This window comes from Stegostoma tigrinum, chromosome 26 (genome assembly GCF_030684315.1).
Source record: "Stegostoma tigrinum isolate sSteTig4 chromosome 26, sSteTig4.hap1, whole genome shotgun sequence".
Taxonomy (NCBI): domain Eukaryota; kingdom Metazoa; phylum Chordata; class Chondrichthyes; order Orectolobiformes; family Stegostomatidae; genus Stegostoma; species Stegostoma tigrinum.
In genome coordinates this window covers 14,800,744-14,822,946 of record NC_081379.1, presented here as the reverse complement: position 1 = coordinate 14,822,946, position 22,203 = coordinate 14,800,744, and the positions used below count along the sequence as shown (strand labels likewise).

At 39.4% G+C, this 22,203-nt stretch overlaps 1 protein-coding gene across 6 annotated transcripts in view; it reads left to right on the top strand.

Moving 5' to 3' along the window:
* LOC125464301 (probable E3 ubiquitin-protein ligase HECTD4) overlaps positions 1–20,061 on the top strand; it is a 284,911-nt gene extending 264,850 nt beyond the window's left edge. For all 6 annotated transcript variants that reach the window (XM_059654988.1, XM_059654987.1, XM_059654990.1 and 3 more), the window contains 8 exons: positions 1,501–1,620; positions 2,113–2,268; positions 5,567–5,670; positions 10,437–10,658; positions 11,344–11,510; positions 13,772–13,967; positions 14,922–15,144; positions 16,257–20,061. In XM_059654988.1, coding sequence (XP_059510971.1) covers positions 1,501–1,620; positions 2,113–2,268; positions 5,567–5,670; positions 10,437–10,658; positions 11,344–11,510; positions 13,772–13,967; positions 14,922–15,144; positions 16,257–16,393 — 1,325 coding nt within the window. In that variant the 3' untranslated portion in view covers positions 16,394–20,061. The remainder of the gene's footprint in view (positions 1–1,500; positions 1,621–2,112; positions 2,269–5,566; positions 5,671–10,436; positions 10,659–11,343; positions 11,511–13,771; positions 13,968–14,921; positions 15,145–16,256) is intronic.
* The last annotated feature ends 2,142 nt before the right edge of the window (positions 20,062–22,203 follow it).

Genomic DNA, 22,203 nt, shown 5'->3' with positions numbered 1-22,203 from the left:
AGGAATAGTACTTGCTGTATTGGAAAATTACAAATGGCAAATCAGAATATTTTCTTAATAGTGAAAGACTAGGAGTGGTGAAGCAGCCAAGAAATTTAGCTGTCTGTGTATAAAATTACTGAAGGCTCATCCACAGGTACAGAATATAAACAAAGGCTAATAGAATGCTTGTATCTCCAAAGTTTGGATTTCAAAAATAGAAAGTGATGAATCAGTTATTTAGAGGCCTTGGTTAAATGCTATCTGGAGTAGTATACTCAGTCTTTGCTGAATACATTATAACCAATACACCAAACCTCAAAAGTTGTAGAGAGGGTGCAGCAGAAATCCCCAAATGATACCAAGGCTTCAAAAATTAGATTGAGGAGCGATTGCATAAAATTGACTGAATTAGTTGAACAGGTTGTGCGTGATCTAATTGAGACTTCTAAAATAATGAGAAGATGTAATAGGTTAGTGTCAAAGAAACAATTTCCTTTGGTTTGGGAAGAGAGATCAAAAGGCAATGAGATAACATAGTGTGAAGCTGGATGAACTCAGACCAAGCAGCATCGCAGAAGCAGGAAAGTTTGACGTTTCGGGTCGAGACCCTTCTTCAGAAAAGGCCATATTATTTTTGTTAGAACTAGGCCATTTAGGAGTGAAATGAGAACACACTTCTTCCATACACAGGCTAGTAGTAAAATAGAACTCATTTCACCAAAAGACTCTGGATGCTGGGTGAATTAAAATCTTAATGAATGAGATCAAAACATTTTTGTTAGGTGACAATATCAAGAGATATGGAACATAAGCAGATAAATGGAATGAATTACAGATCAACCATGATCTAATTGTATTATGTAACAAACTCAAGGGCAAACTTATCTTGCTCCTTTATTTCCCTGGAGAGGGGAGGGTTGTGCAGGATTCTGTATTCTGATGTGTTATCCAGTATAAACCAGGTAAGAAAAGGATTTGGATGAACTGTTCAGCACTTCCTGCATTCCTCTTCCTCCTCTATGCAGCCTGTAGACATTCACCATTAGTTTGTCTCACTAGTGCTGTCCCATTTATGTTCAAGTTAGAATTGCACAAAAAGACTGGCAATTGAACTGAAGTTCAGGAGGCTGCCTGTGCATGAGAATAGTATGCTGGCAAGAGTCATGGGAGTTAACTGAATTTTGTTTTTAGTTGGAGGTTTATGTTCATTTTTCATACAACATGATTATCGAGTTTGATTTCACAAGTTCAGTTCTCATCTTTAATAAAACTTATCTTTTGAGACTAAATTTGACATTACTTTTCTCAAAAGAATAGCTTTTCAGCGGCTTTTAGCTGACTTTTTTGTCTGTGTCACATTTCAGTCAGTTAAAATTTTGTTTTGCCCTGTTATCACAGTTAATCGTCCTATTTGTAAACTTTTTTCACAGTATGATCCAGGATTCCAAGTAACTGTAGAAATGTTCACAACTATTCAGATGAAGTAGATCCTAGTTCATGTGTCTTTTTTTTGTTTAGGATTAATTTTTTATGATACGAAATTAGCTGTGATGAACCGAGTTTTGAATGCAACTGTACAGCGAACTGCAGACCATGCTGCACCTGAAATAACACTGGATCCTTTGGAAATAGTGGGAGGTAAGTGAAGAAAGGCTCGGAGTTAAAAAGAAAAATGCTTGACTGCTGAAGAATATGTTTTAAAGATTCTTTTGTGCACTTTCCTTGACAAGTATTGGTCTGATTTCTGCATTTTTTTCATTTTATGCTTTGCAGTTCATACTGAAAGCTGAAATATATTGATTTTCTGTTAGATAATCTGATAATCTCCTGGATGTTTCACATTTGCAAGAAGGTTGGGACCCTGTCAGTGCTTGAGTACTGATTTATATTGGGCATAACCCACAATTAAGAAAATTTAGGTTTTTTAACTATGTTTAAAACTTCAAGTTTGATATGTTATTGTCATGTGTATTTCTATTTTTTAAACTTTTTATTTGAATTTTTTAAAGCAAATTAGAAATAACTTGAGGCAGTTACAATAACTAGATGCTTTTTTGGCCATTTAAGTCTGAGCAAGCCATTTGAAATGTGCGAGTTTCACTATTTTTTTCTGTTAAATCATCAACATAGGTGAGATACGTTCATCAGAAAACACCTACTTCTGCCAGGCAGCTCGTCAACTGGCATTAGTGCCTTCCTCCCAACTCTGTGTAAAATTGGCAAGTGGCGGAGACCCAACCTATGCATTTAATATTCGCTTCACTGGTGAAGAAGTGCATGGAACAAGTAAGTTATGTAGGCTCAGCTTTTTGTTATTAAACTACGACTGAGGCAACTGTGAAATCTAAGTGCAAAACCACGTTTTCCCACCCTTCCCTCTTACTCTTTGCCCCCTCATTCTCTAAAGGTGTGGCCAAACATTAGAATGCAGATTCATGAGCAGTCACTAGTTCTTCACCAATTGGCCATTTAACACAGGGGCCAAGATACAAACCGGGAACAGGAGTAAGTTATTCAGCCTATCCAGACTGTCACTTAAAAACTAAAATCCAAATCTCTCGTACCCCTAATAATCTTTCACCCTGTTTAACAAGATCTATCTGCATTTGCCTTAATAAATGTTCAAGGACACTGCTTCCACTAACTTTTGAAGAAGGGTTCCAAAGAGATGACCCTAAGAATTTTGCCTAATCTCTGTTTTAAATGGATCTTTAAAAGTAAACCAGAGATCTAGATTCTCCAAGTAAAGTGTATCCCAGTTTGTTGAGTTAGGCAAGGAAGTAGCAGGTGCTTTAGCAATAATTTTTAAATTTCCTCCTGGCCAAAAAAAGGTGTACTGGAAGACAGCTGATGTGATATTGTTATTCAAGAAAGGAACAGGAAATAAACCAAGAAACTACAACCTGTCAGTAGTGGGGAAATTATTGGATGCAGTTCTGAGGGACAAAATTAATTAATTAAGGAAGTCATGTCTGACCAACTTGATTACGTTTTTCAGAGGTGATCATGTGTGTATATATGAGGGTAATGCATTCGACTTCAACTTAAAACCATACTGACTATTCTTGTGTAATCCCTGCCTGTCAAGCACAGATTAATAATGTCCCTCAGAATTGCGTCCAGTAGTTTCCCCATCACTGACGTTAGAATGACAAGTGGTCTGCTGGAGCTTCAGCAAAGCTTTTGATAAGGTTCCACATGGGAGACTGATGGCAACAGTAAGACCCATGGGATCCAAGGAAATTTGGCAAATTGGACACAGAATTGGCTGAGTGACAAGAAGCAGAGGGTGATGGTCAAAAGGTGATTTTGTGGCTGGAAGCCTATATTCAGTGAAGTTCTGCAGGGAGCAGAATTTGAGCCCTTGCTGATTGTGGTATATACAGACAACTTAGACGAATGTAATAAGGTTGATCAGTAAATTCACAGGTGATATGAACTTTAGAGTGGTAAATAGTGAAGTGGATAGCCTTGGATTACTGGCAGATGTAGACAGGGTGACCAGTGGCAAAGTGAATTCAATCTGGAGAAGTATGATGTGATGCACTTGGACAGAACAAACAGGACAAAGAATACATGAATGATAGGACCCTGGGAAGCACTGAGGATCACAGGCATCTTGGTGCACATATCCACTGATCCCAAAACGTAGCAGGACAGGTGGATTATTCGGTTAAGAATATTTGGTTAAGAAATCATATGGGATACTTGCCTCTATTAGCCAAGTTTAAGAGCAGAGAGGTGATACTGGAACTATATAAAATGTTGTTTAGCCCACAGCTAGTGTATTGTGGGCAGTTCTGGAATCTACATTATAAGGGAGTGTAATTGCACTGAACAGGATGCAGAGGAGATTTATCAGGACGTGACTGAAGAGTTTGCTATAGGGAGAAACTAGATAGACCAGGGTTGTTTTCGTTGGAGCAGAGGAGACCGAAGGGGAACATGATAGTGATGTATTAAAATCGAGGGGCCTAGATAGGTTTAACTGAAGGGAACTTACCCCTCTGTGAAGCATCAGTGACCAGGATGTATAGATTTAAGATAAGGGGCAGGAGGTTTAGAGGAAGTGTGAGGAAAAATGTTTTCACCCACAGAGTTATGGGAGTCTGTAACTCACTGCCTATAGCGATGGTAGACATATTTAGGTATACATTTGCAATGTCAAGGCTTGCAAGGTCATGGGCCAAGTGCTGAAAGAAATCAGATTGGAATAGTAAGGTAGTTGTTTTTGACCAGTGTAAACTCAGTGGGCTGAAAGGCCTTTTTTCTGTGCTGTAGATATCAATGACTTGCTACAAATACAATTGTTTTGAAGAAAGTGGCTGGCAAGAACTCCCACGTACTGCAGATGCGCAACATATTACCTGTCCTTTCAACCTTTATTATGTTCTAATTAACTATTTTGTTTAATTATTTATTTCCTTACACTTTTACAGATTCTATTAACATTACCACTGCTTACTGTATTATATTGAGCTTTACAGATAGATTGTCTTAAGTTATTTACTAGATACACACCAAATAACTAGGTAGAATAAGCAAACATTGTCAAACTGTTTAATATTGCCAGCCATTTCAGACAAGTCAGTTATAATGGGAACTGCAGATGCTGGAGAATCCAAGATAATAAAATGTGAGGCTGGATGAACACAGCAGGCCCAGCAGCAAGGCAGGAGCACAAAAGCTGACGTTTCGGGCCTAGACCCTTCATCTGCCTCACATTTTATTATCTCAGACACGTCAGTTATTGTGTTTACCTGATATCCAGACGTGTCTGCTTTCCAGTGGCGATCATTGAATAATCTGTAACTTGGTTGATATTTTCCCATCCTGCGATCTGTTGCAATAATCCTGTTGCTTGTGAGATTCAGATCAAACTAATTCATCATAAAAGGACAATCGAACCTGGAATCTTCTAATTCTTATCACTTTAGGGCATGCTAGAATGATGTTTATGATTGTAGCTCACATAATTAACAACGTTCAATTTTAAAAAATTTACTTTTGAAGGTATATATTTCCAGTGTTTGTGAGCAGGTAGCTCAAATCCTCAAGTGATTTGCTCACCAGAATTTGCCTTGCTACCTCCCTGACAATCCTGATAGTTGCTTTCATTAACCCAATGAACGAGCCACTATAATGTTGGAGAGCATAAATATATTTCAATGCATCTCAGTTTCAGTTGAAAATGTAAAGTCATGGGGATCATATTTGTAAAGAAAATGTTATTTTGCTTCCATGTTACGGTGTTGCTTTGGATTTTGGTTTCTCAATTTTTGCTTGCTTTCTGTTCTGAGATCCGGTTTAATGCCAAAGTATCCTCGAAGGTAGACTCCCTTTAATGTCACTTAAGTTGATATACCTGTCCCATCTCTTGAATTAGAAAGCTCTGGTATTAAATTCCGCGCTCAAGGAAAGATCAAGCAATCTGTTAACATTTCAGCTCAATGTTGTTGAGTGGTACACTCTTCAATCTGTATTCTAATTACATGTGCTTGTTCTAGTGGCCTTTATCAATGTGCTAAAAAATTTTCCTCATTCACAAGTTAGTTTTCTTTCAACTTTGTTGTTTGTTTTCTAGGTGGATCATTCCGACACTTCCTGTGGCAAGTTTGTAAAGAGTTACAGAGCTCAGCACTTTCACTTCTTATACCTTGCCCAAGTTCTGCAGCCAACAGAAACAAGGTAATTATTGCTGCAGGTAACCAATCACATGGATTAAGTTCTTTCATAAAGTTGCAGATGTATTCCTAAGAGACTGTACTTCAGTGAATCAATATTAGGCCCTTTCATTTGTTTTTCGAGGCGTGCAGTGTGCAAGTCGAAATACCGTGCCGTACATATGCAGTAATATGCATTCCTGGATGAAATACTTAAGAAATGAAATGAAATAATGCACTAAAATATAAAAGTATTGGAGAGTCATAGAGGTCTACAGCACAGTAAAAGACCCTTCAGTGCTATACTTTAGGATCTTTCTCAGCAGAACACAACTTCCAAGCATTGCAACATTATAGGCTTAAATGATGCACCTTCCTAAATCTTTGATAAATCAGAGAGTCATAAAAATAAAATGAATTGAATATTTTAAAAAGTGAATAATGTGAGTATAAAAATAACTCTACCAGCCTGCCTGGTGGATGACCTGGCTCTACTTAGTGACATGAGTTGTTTGATGCAGATAATATCTGAGGAAGCCTGAGGACTTCACTGTGAGCTGAGTGGGAGAATAGGAGCAGGGGAAAGAGAAACTAACTGAAAAGTTCCAAGTGATGGCAATGGACCCTGACAACTTTTTAAAGATGAGGATGGGACCAAGAATGAAAAGATCAGAGTAGTGGGAAAAGGTGCACACATCTGCAACCAGAAGAAACAGGAACAGGAAAAAAACATTCTGCCCGTCAAGCTTGATCTGCCATTCAATAGCATAATGACTGATCTGACATTCCTGATGTCCACTCTTATATTTTCCCCATAAACCTGGATTCCCTATTGATTAAGAATCTGTCTATTGCAGTCTTTAAATATACACAAGGACTCTAATTCCACAGCACCTGGTGGCAGTAAGTTCCAAAGACACTCAACCCTCTGAGAGAAGAAATTCCTCCCCTTCTCAGTCTTAAATTGATGCTTCTTTTATCTAAGACTATATCCTCTGGTCCTAAAATATCCCATGGGACAAGCATCCTTTCAGCATTTACCCTGTCAAGTCCCATAAGAAGCACCAGAAGCGCAGAAGAAAACAGCATATGTACAGGCCACAGAACAGAGTCTGTATCAAGCAACATTTTTATAATGAACTTTGCAATGTTAGAAGGATAAGTCATCTGTATTCTGTGAACATCGTTAAGGCGGAACAGTGTTGACTGCTCAGTGAATCTTGCTGTATTTGAGAGGTTAGAACAGACAGGTTAGCTTATTTGGCAACATTAGTTTTTGGAGACCTGCCACTTAGCTATTCTGACTTTACAGCGTGAGGGTGATAAGAGCCATGATTAGCAATCTCAGATGAAAAGTACACTACATGAAGAGAGAGAGAGAGAAATGAGTTAGGTTCAGTTCAATCCCGATAGTGGGTGCAGAGAGTTGGTCATTATTCTTCTTTGCAATCTTCATATGAGTTATAAATATGTCAGCCATAACAACAGTTCCTGAAAATACCCACCTGCTGTCCCAGCTTTAGAAAGGGTGCATCTGTTCTGATGGGGGACAGTCTTAAAACGGTACTCTTCTTTCAGGTGCAGGCTGAACAATTGTGTACTCCCAGTATTTTCTGTTAAGTTCTACTTCCCAGCACCAAGCTGTCTTAGTGCATTTGCTGTGCTGAAGTGAATTGCTGGTATTTGCATGATACAGATGGGTTCTAATTGAGACTCAGAAGAGTTGGCAGTATTAAGTATCAGTTAACATCTTGTACTTCTGGTAATTTAGAACAGCCAGTTTTTTTTGAAGCATTATAGTTTTTACAGTTTTGAAAGTTTCAAGGAGCATCCACGTTTTGGCAGTTGATTACTTGCCTGCTTGCTATGTGGAATAGGTCTGCACCATTTCACTATGATTAACAAATATAATTAATGTTGAATTATTAGCGATCTTCGTGATCACTCCCGGAGTAGGGTAGGGGAAATAAAATTAGTAGCATTGTTGCAACTGGCTATGTTCTCGTTGACAGAATGATTAGTCTTCGGACCTGTAGAAAGCCTTCATCACAATAAATTGGATATAAAGTGTTAATGTTTAATACTTAATTATTCATAATATTGAACTACAGTATATGCCTCTTACTCTACTGGAGCTGTTAATTTCTGGATGTGATGTCGATTTTTGTGACCAGGTGCTCTGCAGTACCTTGTCTTGAGTAAGTATTTTAAATGATCATTGAGGACACACTACAGAGGTTCATCCCAAAGAAAAGAAAGATCATCCAGGGTGGGATTAGACAGCCATGGCTGACAAAGGAAGTCAGGAAATGTATCAAAGAAAAAGAGACAGCCTATAAAGTGGCCAAGAGCACTGGGAAATCAGAAGATTGGGAAGGCTACAAAAAGAAACCGAGGATAACAAAGAGAAAAATAAGGAAAGAGAGGATCAAATATGAAGGTAGGCTAGCAAGTAATATTAGAAATGATAGTAGAAGTTTCTTTCAATACATAAGAAACAAACAAGAGGGAAAAGTAGACATTGGGCCGCTCCAGATTGATGCTGGAAGGCTAGTGATGGGAGATAAGGAAATAGCTGAAGAACTTAATAAGTACTTTGCGTCAGTACTCACAGTGGAACACGTGAGTAGTATGCCAACAATTAAGGAGAGTTGAGGGGCAGAGTTGAGTATGGTAGGCATTACAAAAAAGAGAATGTGCTAGAAAAGCTAAAAGGTCTAAAAATTGATCAATCTCCTGGCCCCGATGGGCTACATCCTAGAGTTCTGAGGGAGGCTGAAGAAATAGTGGAGGCTTTGGTCGTGATCTTTCAAAAGTCACTGGAGTCTGGGAAAGTCCCTGATGATTGGAAAATTGCTGTTGTAACCCCCATGTTTAAGAAAGGATCAAGACAAAAGATGGAAAATTACAGGCCGATTAGCCTAACCTCGGTTGTTGGTAAAATTCTAGAATCCATTGTTAAGGATGAGATTTCTAAATTCTTGGAAGTGCGGGGTCGGATTAGGACAAGTCAGCATGGATTTAGTAAGGGGAGGTCGTGCCTGACAAACCTGTTAGAATTCTTTGAAGACGTAACAAGTATGTTAGGCCAGGGAAACCCAGTAGATGTTATGTATCTAGACTTCCAAAAGGCCTTTGATAAGGTGTCTCACGGGAGGCTGCTGAATAAGGTGTGGGCCCATGGTGTTTGAGGTGAGCAACTGGTTTGGATTGAGGATTGGCTGTCTGACAGAAGGCAGAGAGTTGGGATAAAAGGCTCTTTTGTTTTGGAATGACAACTGGTGACAAGTGGTGTCCCGCAGGGTTCAGTGTTGGGGCTGCAGCTGTTCACTTTATATATTAATGATCTGGATGAAGGGACTGGGGGCATTCTGGCAAAGTTTACCAATGACACGAAGATAGGTGGACAGGCAGGTAGTACTGAGGAGGTGGGGGAGGCTGCAAAAAGATTTAGACAGTTTAGGAGAGTGGTCCAGGAAATGGCTGATGAAATTCAACGTGAGTAAACGTGAGGTTTTGCAGTTTGGAAAAAAGAACACAGGGTGGACTATTTTCTAAAAGGTGGGAAAATACGTAAAGCAGAAGTACAAAGGGATCTGAATGTGTTGGTCCAGGATTCTCTCTAAAGGTTAACTTGCAGGTAAAGTCCGTAATTAAGAAAGCGAATGTAATGTTGTTGTTTATCTCAAGAGGATTGGAATATGAAAGCAGCGATGTGCGTCTGAGGCTTTATAAAGCTCTAGTTAGGCCCCATTTAGAATTCTGTGTCCAATTTTGGGCCCCACACCTCAGGAAGGACGTAATTGGTGCAGGAGCGTGTCTAGCGGAGATGCACGCGGATGATCCCTGGAATGGTAGGTTTAACGTACAATGAACGGCTAAGGATCCTGCCATTGTATTCATTAGAGGTTGAGGAGAGATCTAATAAAAACTTACAAGATAATGTGTGGCTTAGAAAGGGTGGATGCTGGGAAGTTGTTTCCGTTAGGCAGGGAGACTAGAACCCATAGGCACAGCCTTAGAATTAGAGGGGGTAAATTTAAAACTGAAATGAGGAGACATTTCTTCAGCCAGAGAGTGGTGGACCTGTGGAATTCATTGCCACGGAATGCAGTGGAGGCCAGGACATTAAATGTCTTCAAGGCAGAGATCAATAAATTCTTGATCTCACAAGGAATCAAGGGCTATGGGGAGAGTGCAGGGAAGTGGAGTTGAAATGCCCATCGGCCATGATTAGATGGCGGAGTGGACTCGATGGGCCGAATGGCCTTCCTTCCACTCGTATGTCTTATGGTCTTATTCGGGAAGTAAATTCGGCCAAATTGGGATGACATCAATACTTGTACCTGTGCTTGCCTGTGTTTACTTCTCAAGAGACAGTGGATATTAAGCAGGAATGGGGACAATGGATTCTCCCAGTACAAATTCTCCTGTACATAACCTAGTGCCACTGACCCCAGTGAAAATATTTCAGTTGTAACCACAGATGAAATTGATGAATGCATCTAAAGGGAATGATATTAAGTGGCTTAAAACAAAGTGAAGAACTGGTGATCAGGGATCCATCAATTTTAAACCGAAGAAATTAGTGTAACGCATTATGTCCCATTGTATTGGCTGTAGTGGGTTTATGATTCCTACAGATAAAAGGTACAAAAAAAAATTGGCAACACTGGACGTTCTCCTACAGATAATTTATAGTTAAAGCGAAACTAGTAATGTTGAGACTCGTAGATTTTCAGACAAAGGATATCATATATCTATTTTATGTCTGGTTAAACATGTTTTTAGGGCAAGTACATCCTGACTCCTGGCCCAATAACATATACTGAGGAGCAACTGCTACACTTCTTTGGCCAATTACTCGGAACTGCTATCCGAGCAGACGTCCCACTCCCTCTTGATCTCCTCCCAACATTTTGGAAGACTCTAGTTGGCGAACCACTGGATCCAGAGTATGATCTGCAAGAGGTTGACATCTTGACCTACAATTACATCAAGAAGTTTGAGACTGTAAGTCATTCAGTATGTATGTATGTTTGAGTTTTCAGATTTCATACTGTCTTCCCCTTCTCCAGCCGAACTAACAATAAGCACAAAGAATGTTGGAGAAACTGTGGAGAGAGAAAAACAGTTTATGTTCTGGGCCTGATAAGACTTGTTCTTTGGATCCCATTGATCTAGCCACTTTATTGAAACATTTTGACTTCTGCAAATCTAGATTATAGAATGAATTTCGTTTGTACGTGAAGCATTGAGTATTTTCCTCCTCCCCTACACCCACCCCAAAAAAAATCAATTCATTGTACAAATTAAGGTTAGGGGTATAAAGGTGAAATTCATCAGATAATTGAGCACACGTAAACAAACACTACTTGGTTCTGGCAACAGTTTGTATTTTTTTGAGCTATAAGTTTGTAATGTTTCACTTTGTGAATAAATCTAAAACTGAGTAAAATTTCACTGATTGGCTGTCAGAAGGTTAATACTATTGTCCCTCCATCCACTTTGTCAAAACTTGGGACTGAGTTTCCACTTTCTTCACTGGCCTACCATGAGTTTTTAGGTCTTGTGATGTGAGCATCATATAAAGTGCATTTGATATTTGAGGTAATTTATTAAAGGAGGTCTGATGTGGACTGTTTTCCATGATCCTTCAGAGTTGGGATTGGGGTTCATGTGATTCTTGTAATTCCAGGTTAATAATGAGCCAGAACTTGAGGCACTGTGTGCTGAAGTAACATCACATCACCTAACCACAGAGAGCCCTGAATCTCCCAACAAGCCCTGTTGTAAGTTCAGTTACATCACCATGACAGGCGAGGAAGTGGAGCTATGTCCTGGGGGCAAGAATATCACTGTTATGTAAGTAAATGATAAAGTATACATCACCTGTCTCTGCTTTGATCACAAATGGAATGGGTTAAAGTACTAGCTTCAGGCCCCAAGTCTTGCAAATCAAAGGTATGGAAAACCAACTGAGTCACTTTTTGCAAATTAGCCTCATCGAGAGCTCAGGAGTAGTACAGGATTTTATCCTGAAGGCAGTGGGAATTTGAAGCAAGATAGAGAAGAGGATAGGAATTACAAATCTAAATTTAAATTTTTTATGGCTGGATTTGGTGCTCACTGAGTGAAATAGGAAATAATTTTCAGCATCTGAAATATTTTTGAAAATGTAGGGGTGTGTATTTTTTCTCTCCACAAACAGCCTGTACACTCAATAAATTATATTTCAATCAGAAAAATCACAAGAAGCTTACTCTCTGGCATCAGCGAAAAAACAATTTGCATTTCTATCATGCCTTTAGCACTAAAACATCCAAGATCGCTTTAAAAGAGCAACAATCAAACAAATTTAGGCTACAGCCAGTTGATAAGTCCAATAACTTGCTGGAAGAAATGGCTTTTATAAAGCATCAAAAGGAGGGGAGGAAAAAATTTTTAAGGATGGAATTCAAGGGCCAAGTCAGGTAAAGACACACCACCAAATGTGGATTAATTGGGAGACCTGAATTTCACAAGCGCAGAGATTTGACCAGATGGGAGGAGGTTACATGGGTAGGAGAGTGAGAGGTCATGGAAGACTTTTTGTTTTTATTGATTTGTGGAATGCGGCTGTTGCCAGTGAGGCCAACATTGAGAAAGTGATGTTGAGCTGCTACCTTGAGCTGTTGAAGTGCTTGTGGAGAGGCTGTTGGAAAGGGAGTTTGAAGATTTTGAAGTAGTAATCATGAATGAGCACCAGCTTGGTTCCAAGTTGGGGTAGTATTGTGACTTAAAGGGAAATTTGCATATGGTGGTATTCCCATGTACCTGCTGCCCATTGCCCTTCTAGGGTAAATGCCTCTTGTTTTGGAAAGTGCTATCAGAGAAGAAGCATTTGTGCTTATCTGCAGTACCTCTTGTAGATGGTATATACTACTGTCACTGTACATCAGTCAATAAGGGAATGAACACTGAAGGTGGATGGTGCGCCAGTTAAGCAAGCAGCCTTGTCCTGAATGGTGTCAAACTTCTCAAGTTGGAGCTGCATCCAAGGAAGTGGAGTGTATTCCATCACACCTGAATTTGAAAACAGGAAACCACATTTTGAAATTGCTAAACCAAGACCAGTGCAGATCATGGAGTATGGAAGTATTCTGTGAAAGGGCCCCAATGTGGGTCAGGATATGAGTAACAGAATTTTTTGATGAACTCAATATTAAGGAGAAAATATAAGAAAGCCAATCAAGAAATATTTACATTAGTCTGGGTAACCATGGAATGAATGAGGTGTTTAATAATATCTGCACTGGGATAGGAGAGGCAAAGGGGCAGTTCTCCAGAGGTGAAAGAAGGCACTTCTGCTAAGGGTGTGGACATGTGAGAAACTGATCTCAGGGTCAAATATGACACCGGGGTTGTAAACGATTTGGTTCTACCTCAGTGATCTAAGAAAAGGATGGCATCAGTAGGTATGCATCAGATCTAGCAATTCTTGACACCTAGCTAAAGAAACTTGCTACCGCTGCAGTGCAGTTTCTTGGGCCAGCAGCATAATAATCCACAGAGTGGAAGAGTCGAGAGACATGAAATTTAAGTAGAAGCAGATGTTGTATAATCAAGGTCAGTAACTTGCTTAATCTTAAATGATCTTTACCCTTCAAAAGCTTTTGAACTTTTTTTAAATGTTCTATCTAAATTCAGCTGAGCTAATTGCTTAATGTTTTCTCTCTCTATTCATAACCTCAACAATGTAAACAAACTTTCATTAACAAACCAGGTGACACATCCTGGTTTAAAGTCAGTTCCAGAAAGTCTGAGCTAGTTAAGTGTTAAACCTCTTCACAAAGATAAACCAGTATTCATGTGCCAGTATTTTAAAATCCAAATGCTTCAAAATCAGGTTTTTTTGATAAATAATATTCTTTCAACCAAGTGGTAACAGTTCACATACAGACCTGAGCACGTCGAAGAGAAAGCTTCTTTTCAAGAAAAATGGACCAAGCTTCAAACTCCATTCAGCCGCCTTCTTCCCAAACTGTACTGTCCATCCTTTTATATTTAGTAAATAGTGTTGAGCAATTAGTGTATCATTTTATTTCCTGAAGTTATACGTCAAGCCCGAATTTTATTTTCTACAGGTGGGATAATAAAGATGCGTATGCTTCAGCAATCCGCAACCTGAGGCTACAAGAGATTGAGAACACTGACTGCATGACTGCAGTGCGTGCAGGGCTTGGCTCTATTATTCCCTTGCAGCTTTTGACATTACCAACACCACTTGAAATGGAGTTGAGGACATGTGGTCTGCCCTACATAAACTTGGAGTTTCTAAAGGTATTAATCATCCTGAAGTTCTGTAAACTAGGCTGAGAAACTAATCGTCAATGGACCTTAGATAACAACGTGTAGAGGTGGATGAACACGGGCCGAGCGGGAAAGTTGACATTTTGGGTCGAGACCCTCCTTCAGAAACGTGAGCTTTCCTGCTCTTCTGATGCTGCTTGGCCTGCTGTGTTTGTCCAACTGTACACCATCTTACTTTAGATTCTCCAGCATTGGCATTTCCTACTATCTCTGCATCAATGGACCATGTTTCTCTTAACCTGTTCCGTTGCAGCACATTATTCAAAATCATCTAATTTATACTGCAGAAGGAGTTGAAACCAAAAACAATGTTATTTAGATTTTACAAACTTAACATTACTCTACTGCCAGCAATTCTGCCCACAGCCCTGACATAGATAAATGATCGCTGCTTATAATTTTCTTTTTTTCAGAAGACTAACCAATTTGGACAATGCTACAATTTCTTACTCTTAAGAATCTGAATTGAAATGCATTTGACTAGCATGAAACCTGGCTTTTTGTAACTGAATTTGAAGTAATGTACTGGTTAGTAGAACTGGAAATTTGGAGTAGTGTGAAAACCATTGCGAGTAAATTCACAGTCAACAAGTATGCTCAGTGCAACTCCACTTACAGGCATATCGTTCCAAGCTTATGGTAGATTCAGTCTAAGCATTTCCTGACTGTAAGAACAGCTGGAAGTATCTTTCATTTTAATAGTTGAAGAGTCAAAGAATATTTGAACATTCAAGCATGAAATGCTAATGAGTGTGTCCCGCTCATTCTGGAGAAAAGTAACCTCACAATTGGCAAGCCCATTTCTAGCCACAGTAAGCTGTTTGACTTGCTTATAAGGAAACAGTAACTCGTTGAATTTTTTTTGTATTGTCAGTTATGAGCATACATGTGTCTCTTTCTTTTGCCCTCCACTCTGTTATCCAGGCTCACACCATGTACCAGGTGGGACTGATGGAAACTGATCAGCATATTGAATTCTTCTGGGCAGCGTTAGAGATGTTTACTCAAGAGGAACTATGTAAATTCATCAAGTTTGCCTGTAACCAGGAACGAATACCATTTACTTGTCCCTGCAAAGATGGGGGCCCTGATACGGCCCATGTTCCACCATATCCTATGAAGATTGCTCCTCCTGATGGAGCTGCAGGTAATCTAGAGAGTTCTCTCTTTGTGATAATATTACAATTAGTCCTTTCAGTTCTATCACAGTAGACGAAACCTTTTCTTTCCCTATAATTTTCACCATGCAGCAGCTAAGACGATCGAAGTATAGCCTTCCATGTGGTGATACAACTGTATGTCAGAGGCTAGTTTGCTTTCCAGATTTTTTTAATCATCATTGCATAACAAAAGTGCAAACATTCTGTATCTCTGCCTGAGGGTCTAACTTGCATTACGAACTTGAGGTATAGCTGTAAACTGCTGAGCTGGAACACTGTGCCAGTAACATTTGAAAACTAGTTTTTGGGAAAAGAAATCTGGATTGTCTTCAAGAATTCAATTCCTCTTTCTAAAATAGTCCTAACAAACCATTAAAAAGCCTGGGTAGGATGTGCATATCTGCATCCAACACTAACACTAAATATTTTTAGCAGAGCCAGGAAGACAGTACCTTAAGAATTCTTTGATCCAGTTGTATGGAAGTAATAACAATTGAAACACAAATTAACTAATCTTGCCGGCAGCCAGAAATTGCGAAATTGAGCTGTTACACTATATAGAATGATGTTGAATGAAAGAAAAGGCAGTTCCCACTAGAGTGGAAATAAAAATTACAAGCAACCTTCCAAGCAGCTAGTTTGAGAGTAGTCTTGTTGGCAACGGGCTAATTGTCCATTCTGTAACAACATGTATGGTATCGGGAACGTTGGGGACTGTGCCTGTTTCAGCTCACCAAGTTAGGTGACAGCCATACGCTGGGCCATTTCTCAGGGCGATAATACTCTAACCAATCGGTCAATCTGTTTGGTTTAAAATTTAAGCTAAGCCTTGCAGTTGTGTTAATTCGCATTAGTGTGTGCATTCTCTATAGCAACACCTCTACACAGAAACCACTTGCCACCCAAAAAGAATTCTCGTCTCATGCAGTGTAAATATTGGTTTTACCCCTTGCTGCTATTCTTACGATTTGCCTGATGCGTGCATGCTTCAACAAACTTTGTTTATCAACAAAACCAAATAACATCTGCCTCCTTATATATACACTGTTGGGAATGAGAGCCTCGTTTTTAGTTTGTCAATTTCTCCCTTCCTATTCAGGTTCACCAGATTCTCGATACATTAGAGTAGAAACCTGTATGTTTATGATCAAACTTCCTCAGTATTCCTCACTTGATATCATGCTGGAAAAGCTGCGCTATGCTATCCATTACCGTGAAGACCCTCTCAGCGGCTGAGCAGGAGACAACTGGCATTCCCAGATCCTTTTGCAACAAATGGTGATGCCTGAGGACCTCCTTGACCCTACTTGTAAGAAAAGGAATTGAGGTGGAAGCCAGATGGAAATCCACGCTGCAGTCAGGAGCATTTCCTCCTGAACCTGTCACAAGCAGAATGCTTCCACATCGATGCAAACTGTCTTTTTGTAAATTTCCATTTCTATTGATGGACTGAGAATGATGTGTTGCTGTCTTGTCAAACAGCTATTCCAAGAGTGTACGGTGCTTTTACCACTACAGCGGTGTATGTTACTGTACCTTTAAAACACAAATGCTTGTGGTCAAACAGGATAATAGTTTATTGTAGGATCTAACTGTTTTTATACTCTGTGGTCTCAACTTTGGAGCAGCATTTTAACTTTCATGTTCTCATGAAAGAAAATTTATTTTTTCCTTGTGCACAGGCACACACATGGGAACACCTACCCAAAATTAGACATCTCTTCCAGATCAGCTTTGGCTTCTAAAATGTCTAGTGACCATATCTGCGCACAAGTGTGCTACAGAATTTAAATGCTCCGAAGTTAGTGTTGTGATCGTCGGTGTACAGAAAGGCATACCTCCACCTAACCGGCAATTAATCTTCTAGTTGTAGGTGGATTTAAATGAATCATGTGACCCAGTCTATTTCCCTTTGCTCCTTCACAAAAAGACAAGGTTGAGTGTACTACTTGAATATTGGATCAGCATATCAACAGATGCCTGCTTTGCCATGAAAATACTCAGCTGTCCTTTTAATTTTTTAGGATTTTGTCATGCTGACAGGAAGTTTATGTCTGCAAATATTTTCTTGTAAAGTTCTATGCCACTGGTCTGTCGGTGCTTATGAAGTAGCCTTCGTGCTTTGGGTAACATAATTTATTAGATATCTCATTTCCTTCTGACAAAACCCAAGAGCTTGGTATTAAGAGGGGGATACAGTTATCTGTAAAGCTGTTTTGTGTCAGAGGTCAGTTTCTGATCATTGCAGGTTCATTTTCCCTTGTGGAACACACTTCCCAACTCAGTGCGTGGACAAGTAGCTGAAATTGAGTGTAGTAGAGTTATTTCTGAACTCCATTGTATTTCTCTCTCGTCCCAACATGAAATGTCTGGCCACTGCCTGGGTAAGAATGTCATGTCACAGAACTGTAACCCTAAACCACTGCATCAGAAAGTCTCGTCCCCTCAACTCATTTTAAATTTTCTGTATTAAAGTTGAAATGCAGCCGCATAAATCCTAATTAAATAAAAGTATCTTACTATAGATTGATCTAAGGTTTACAGTACAAATAGCCTGCATTACATTGGTGGGGCAAGAAATCAGCACAGCCCAATGCACAAATTTCCATCCATACTTTTTATTTTTTGTTTACTTTACAGTCATTTCAGAATATTCTTATGCTACTTAACAACACAAAAGCAACAAAGCACCTAGCACATTCTTCAGCAAATTGGCTAACCATATTGTAAAATGCTACCTTTGATACAAAATGTTACAGAAGAATACTGTTCAGACATACTGGCCAGGCATCATGATTTGCCACCCACGTTTTATCCAAGCCATTTTATGTTCAGTTGAGAGAGAAAGTAAAACAATATCAATATGCAGTCAAACTGAACAAAACTCCAACATTAAAGAATATTTAAACAGTGCACAACAGAAGTGACATAACTTCTATCTAATCTGAAATGAGGGAGAGGTCTGTATTGTAAATGTATGTTGAAGATACAGCTGTTGAGATCACAGGCTGTGGTTCCAGATTACTTTAAATAAGAATGTTTCCATGTTCAAACGGGATATGGACATGACTATGTCACATTGGTCAACTGTTTGTGTTGAGTTTTTCCATGTACACTAAAATTCCTAAACTTCAATTTGACAGAGTATAGTGAATGTACCACATTTATGCACAGCTGTATTTGCTAACTGCATAGTTTTCAGATAACACAGATTTCTACAAATTATCATTCCCTTTTTTCCCTTGTCTGTCTCATCCCCTACAACATGTAGTTTTATTTTGCATTAATAGAGGCCATAGAATGTTTGAGTTTGCAAAAGGTAGCCATGAAGAGTTGTATGAAGGTAAACTTGAAAATAAGCTGACATAACACAACCTTTGACTTCTAGAAGTCTTCTCTGTTATGTTTATCTGACACTGCTATTTCATGCATACCCTCAAGTCTCACTGAAATTTGAAATTGGTACTGGATAATGATCTCTTTCAAAAGTAGCTATTCCTTCATTACACATTTTCATGGAAAGAAAACGAGCTGTGAAATGTGTATAGTTTGGCAAGCAAAGAAAAATGGAAGATTTTATGTTTTAGTACAATATCCATTAACTTGCTATAATTTATCAAGATTGCCTATAACAGTGGAAGTAAATACCCAAAACAGTAGCTTTTAAAACTGTCCTGAGATTAATCAGGACCAATTTTAACGAATTGAGTTGAGGTTACAGAACTGCTTGGGTTCATCATTCTATCATTGGTAGAACCAAGTTAATATTGGCCTAAGCACAAGACAAGTCAGGCAAGCAGTGTAAGGATATCTTTAGTACAAACCTGTGAATCTTGGATTTATCCCAACCCTTTGCAATACAGAAGATTTAATGGTCCGAAAGCTTATGGCAGGAGGCTTAAAGAAACATATCCTCCAACTACATAATGTGTAATATAAACTATCCAAGGGTGCAGAGTGTATTTTGTTTTCTTTTGCTGTTCAATGGTAAGATAGCCTGTAAGTATATAAGTGAAGGGCCTGCTTAATAACTGAGTGAATGAAGGTTTTGTGTAATTAGTTATTGGCAAACAAAGAGCACATTGACCTGCTGCCAGTATTGATGCTGGGAGTTTTTTTTTTGTTGAGTGATTCACAATTTTGTTATCAAATTATATACACTGGTTGTTTGTATAATCTTAGACACACAGTTAAGAAGAATTCTGGAATTAGACTTACTGTGCAATTGTCAAACTGTGAAGAGGTATGTTTCAGCTAGCTTAGTTGCTTTGGCGGATGAACCTTAAAAAAAAAGCCAAGGTTCAACAGATTGCAAAAATATTTAGATCCATGACAGCAATATACAGGAACAAGTTGGCCATGTTTTAACTTCTTTTTTAAGATAGCACTATAATTTTGGTTGTTGTCCCACATTATTGGCAAGTTAATTTTGACTACCAGATCTAAAGCAAAGGGTATTGAACTGATTTTTAAGTCATGTGACCACCTTAGATTTCAGAGTACAAAAACCAACACCACATCTGGTTATTTTTATATACAAACAAACCTATCACTATTATTGCTTGAACAATCCCATAGTCTGTCCTCCCACCCAAAAAGGCTGACACCAGTGTGGATTGGGCTCTTTGTCCCTACCTTGTTAAAGTAATGTGGTCCTGGCTGTGGTAATGTTAATCTGCTGCTACAACTGCTCCATTTTAGTGAGAGCAACCAGAAACTTAAAATTACAAGGACATATCAACATACAGGTGTTAATGTGCTCTGTACAGTTATTGATGTATATTTATTGCAATTATTTATGAATGCATCTAAAAATCATCTGTATTGTTGATCTAGTCTGCATTGGTACCTAAAGCAGTGATGTATGAATGGGAATTACATTCATATTAAAAAGTTCGAACAGATTTTTCTGAAGTTCTTGCGTGTTTTTAATAGATTAATGCATTTTAATTCATCTTGTTGAAGGAATGGCCTACTCTTGAAGCCAGTAGGTATGGTCTAAAAAAAACCAAGCACTTAAGGCTACTGATGTGAAATGTGTTGGTGAGCAGTCAGGTGATCAGATTATGCTCAAGATAAACCTGTAAACTAAAATTGAATATTTAGTCAAGTTTAAAGAATTAACTAGTCTAGGAATAAGCAATTTACTTAAATTCACCCACAAAGTTGGGGTGCAGTGGAAGATTGTTCTAAATGCAAGAGCTAATGTGTCTACAGGATTTGGTCTTTAACTATTTGTACAGGAGGAGCATAGAACTTATCACAGTACAGGCCCTTCAGCCCTCGATGGCTTCACAGGTTGGCACAACAATCTGAAGCCCGTCTAACCTACACTATTCCATTGTCATCTGTATGTTTATCCAATGACCATTTAAATGCCCTTAAAGTTGACGGATCTACTACTGTTGCAGGCAGGGCATTCCATGCCCTTACTACTGAGTAAAAGAATCTGCCTCTGACTTCTGTCCTATAGCTATCACCCCTCAATTTAAAGCTATGGCCCCTCGTGCTAGCTATCACCATCGGAGGAAAAAGGCTCTCACTATCCACCTTATCTAATCCTCTGATCATCTTGTATATCTCTAAGTTGCCTCTTAACCTTTTTGATTATACCAAAGCTGAGAGACTACACCTCTACTTAATAATTGTGCTTGCTGAAAACAATTGCCTAGTGCTCAAACACTAAGCCAGAACAGTTGAAAAGGTAGAAATTTTGTTATTGGAGACAAACAATGTAGCTCTGGCTAATCATTGAGGGGCTGGGAAAAACATTTTCATTATTCATGAGTAGAAATGAATCATAGAATCCACAGTGCAGAAAGAGGCCGATGATTTGCACTGACCCCCCCCCCCCCCCCCCCGCCCATCCATCCCAGCCACTCAACCTGCACATTTCTGGGCACTATGGGGCAATTTAGTACAGCTCATCCAGCTAAACTGAACGTTTTCTGGTGCTAAGAGGCAGTAGTGCTAACCATTGAGCCACTTAAGGAAAGGTAGAGGTGTTAACAACAGTAAAACAAGAGACTATCTTCATAGCTGGAGATAACAGGTAAAATTCATGATGGATAATGCTATTCTGGTAGCTGGTACTATGAATGCAGAAAGCATAGGGCACAAAATCAACTTATGATAAGAACGCTGATGATTGACAGAACCAATGAAATCTGCCACGTATCAACTTTGGTAACACTGGTGCAAAGAGGTGGCATTTGGAATTAGAAATGCAAGGGGGTGCAATATGCAACTCTTGTAACATCAAGAACTCGGTTGCATTCAGTTAAACCAGGGAAGAACGATTACTTTTTAAATTTAGCTAAGAAGAGTTAAATCTAAAGCTAACAAAGTGTGGAGCTGGATGAATACAGCAGGCCAGGCAGCATCTTAGGAGCACAAAAGCTGACATTTTGGGCCTAGACCTTCCATCAGAAAAAGGGGGAGGGGCAGAGGGTTCTGAAATAAATAGGGTGGTGGATGTTAGAGAGGAGACAGACAAGTTAAAAGGGGCAGGGATGGAGCCTGTAGAGGTGAGTATAGGTGGGGGGGGGGGAGGACAGACAGACCAAGGGGGCAGGATAATAAAATGTGAGGCTGGATGAACACAGCAGGTCAAGCAGCATCTCAGGAGCACAAAAGCTGACGTTTCGGGCCTAGACCCTTCTTCAGAGAGGGGCAGGGTGAGGTTAGGAGGGAATGGAGGTGTGGCTTGAGGGGGAGGGGGGAATAGGTGAGAGGAAGAACAGATTAGGGAGGCAGGGATGAGCTGGGCTGGTTTTGGGATGCAGCAGGGGCAGGTGAGATTTTGAAGCTTGTGAAGTCCACATTGGTACCATTGGGCTGCAGGGTTCCCAAGTCTGATGAGTTGGTATTCCTGCAAACTTCAGGTAGCATAGTTGTGGGAGGCACAGTTGTTCCTTGTGAGCTGAGTACAGGTGTTCTACAAAGTGGTCCCCAAGCCTCTACTTGGCTTCCCTAATGAAGAGGAAACCACACCGGATACAGCAGATGCGATATACCACAGCAACAGATCTGCAGGTGAACATCTG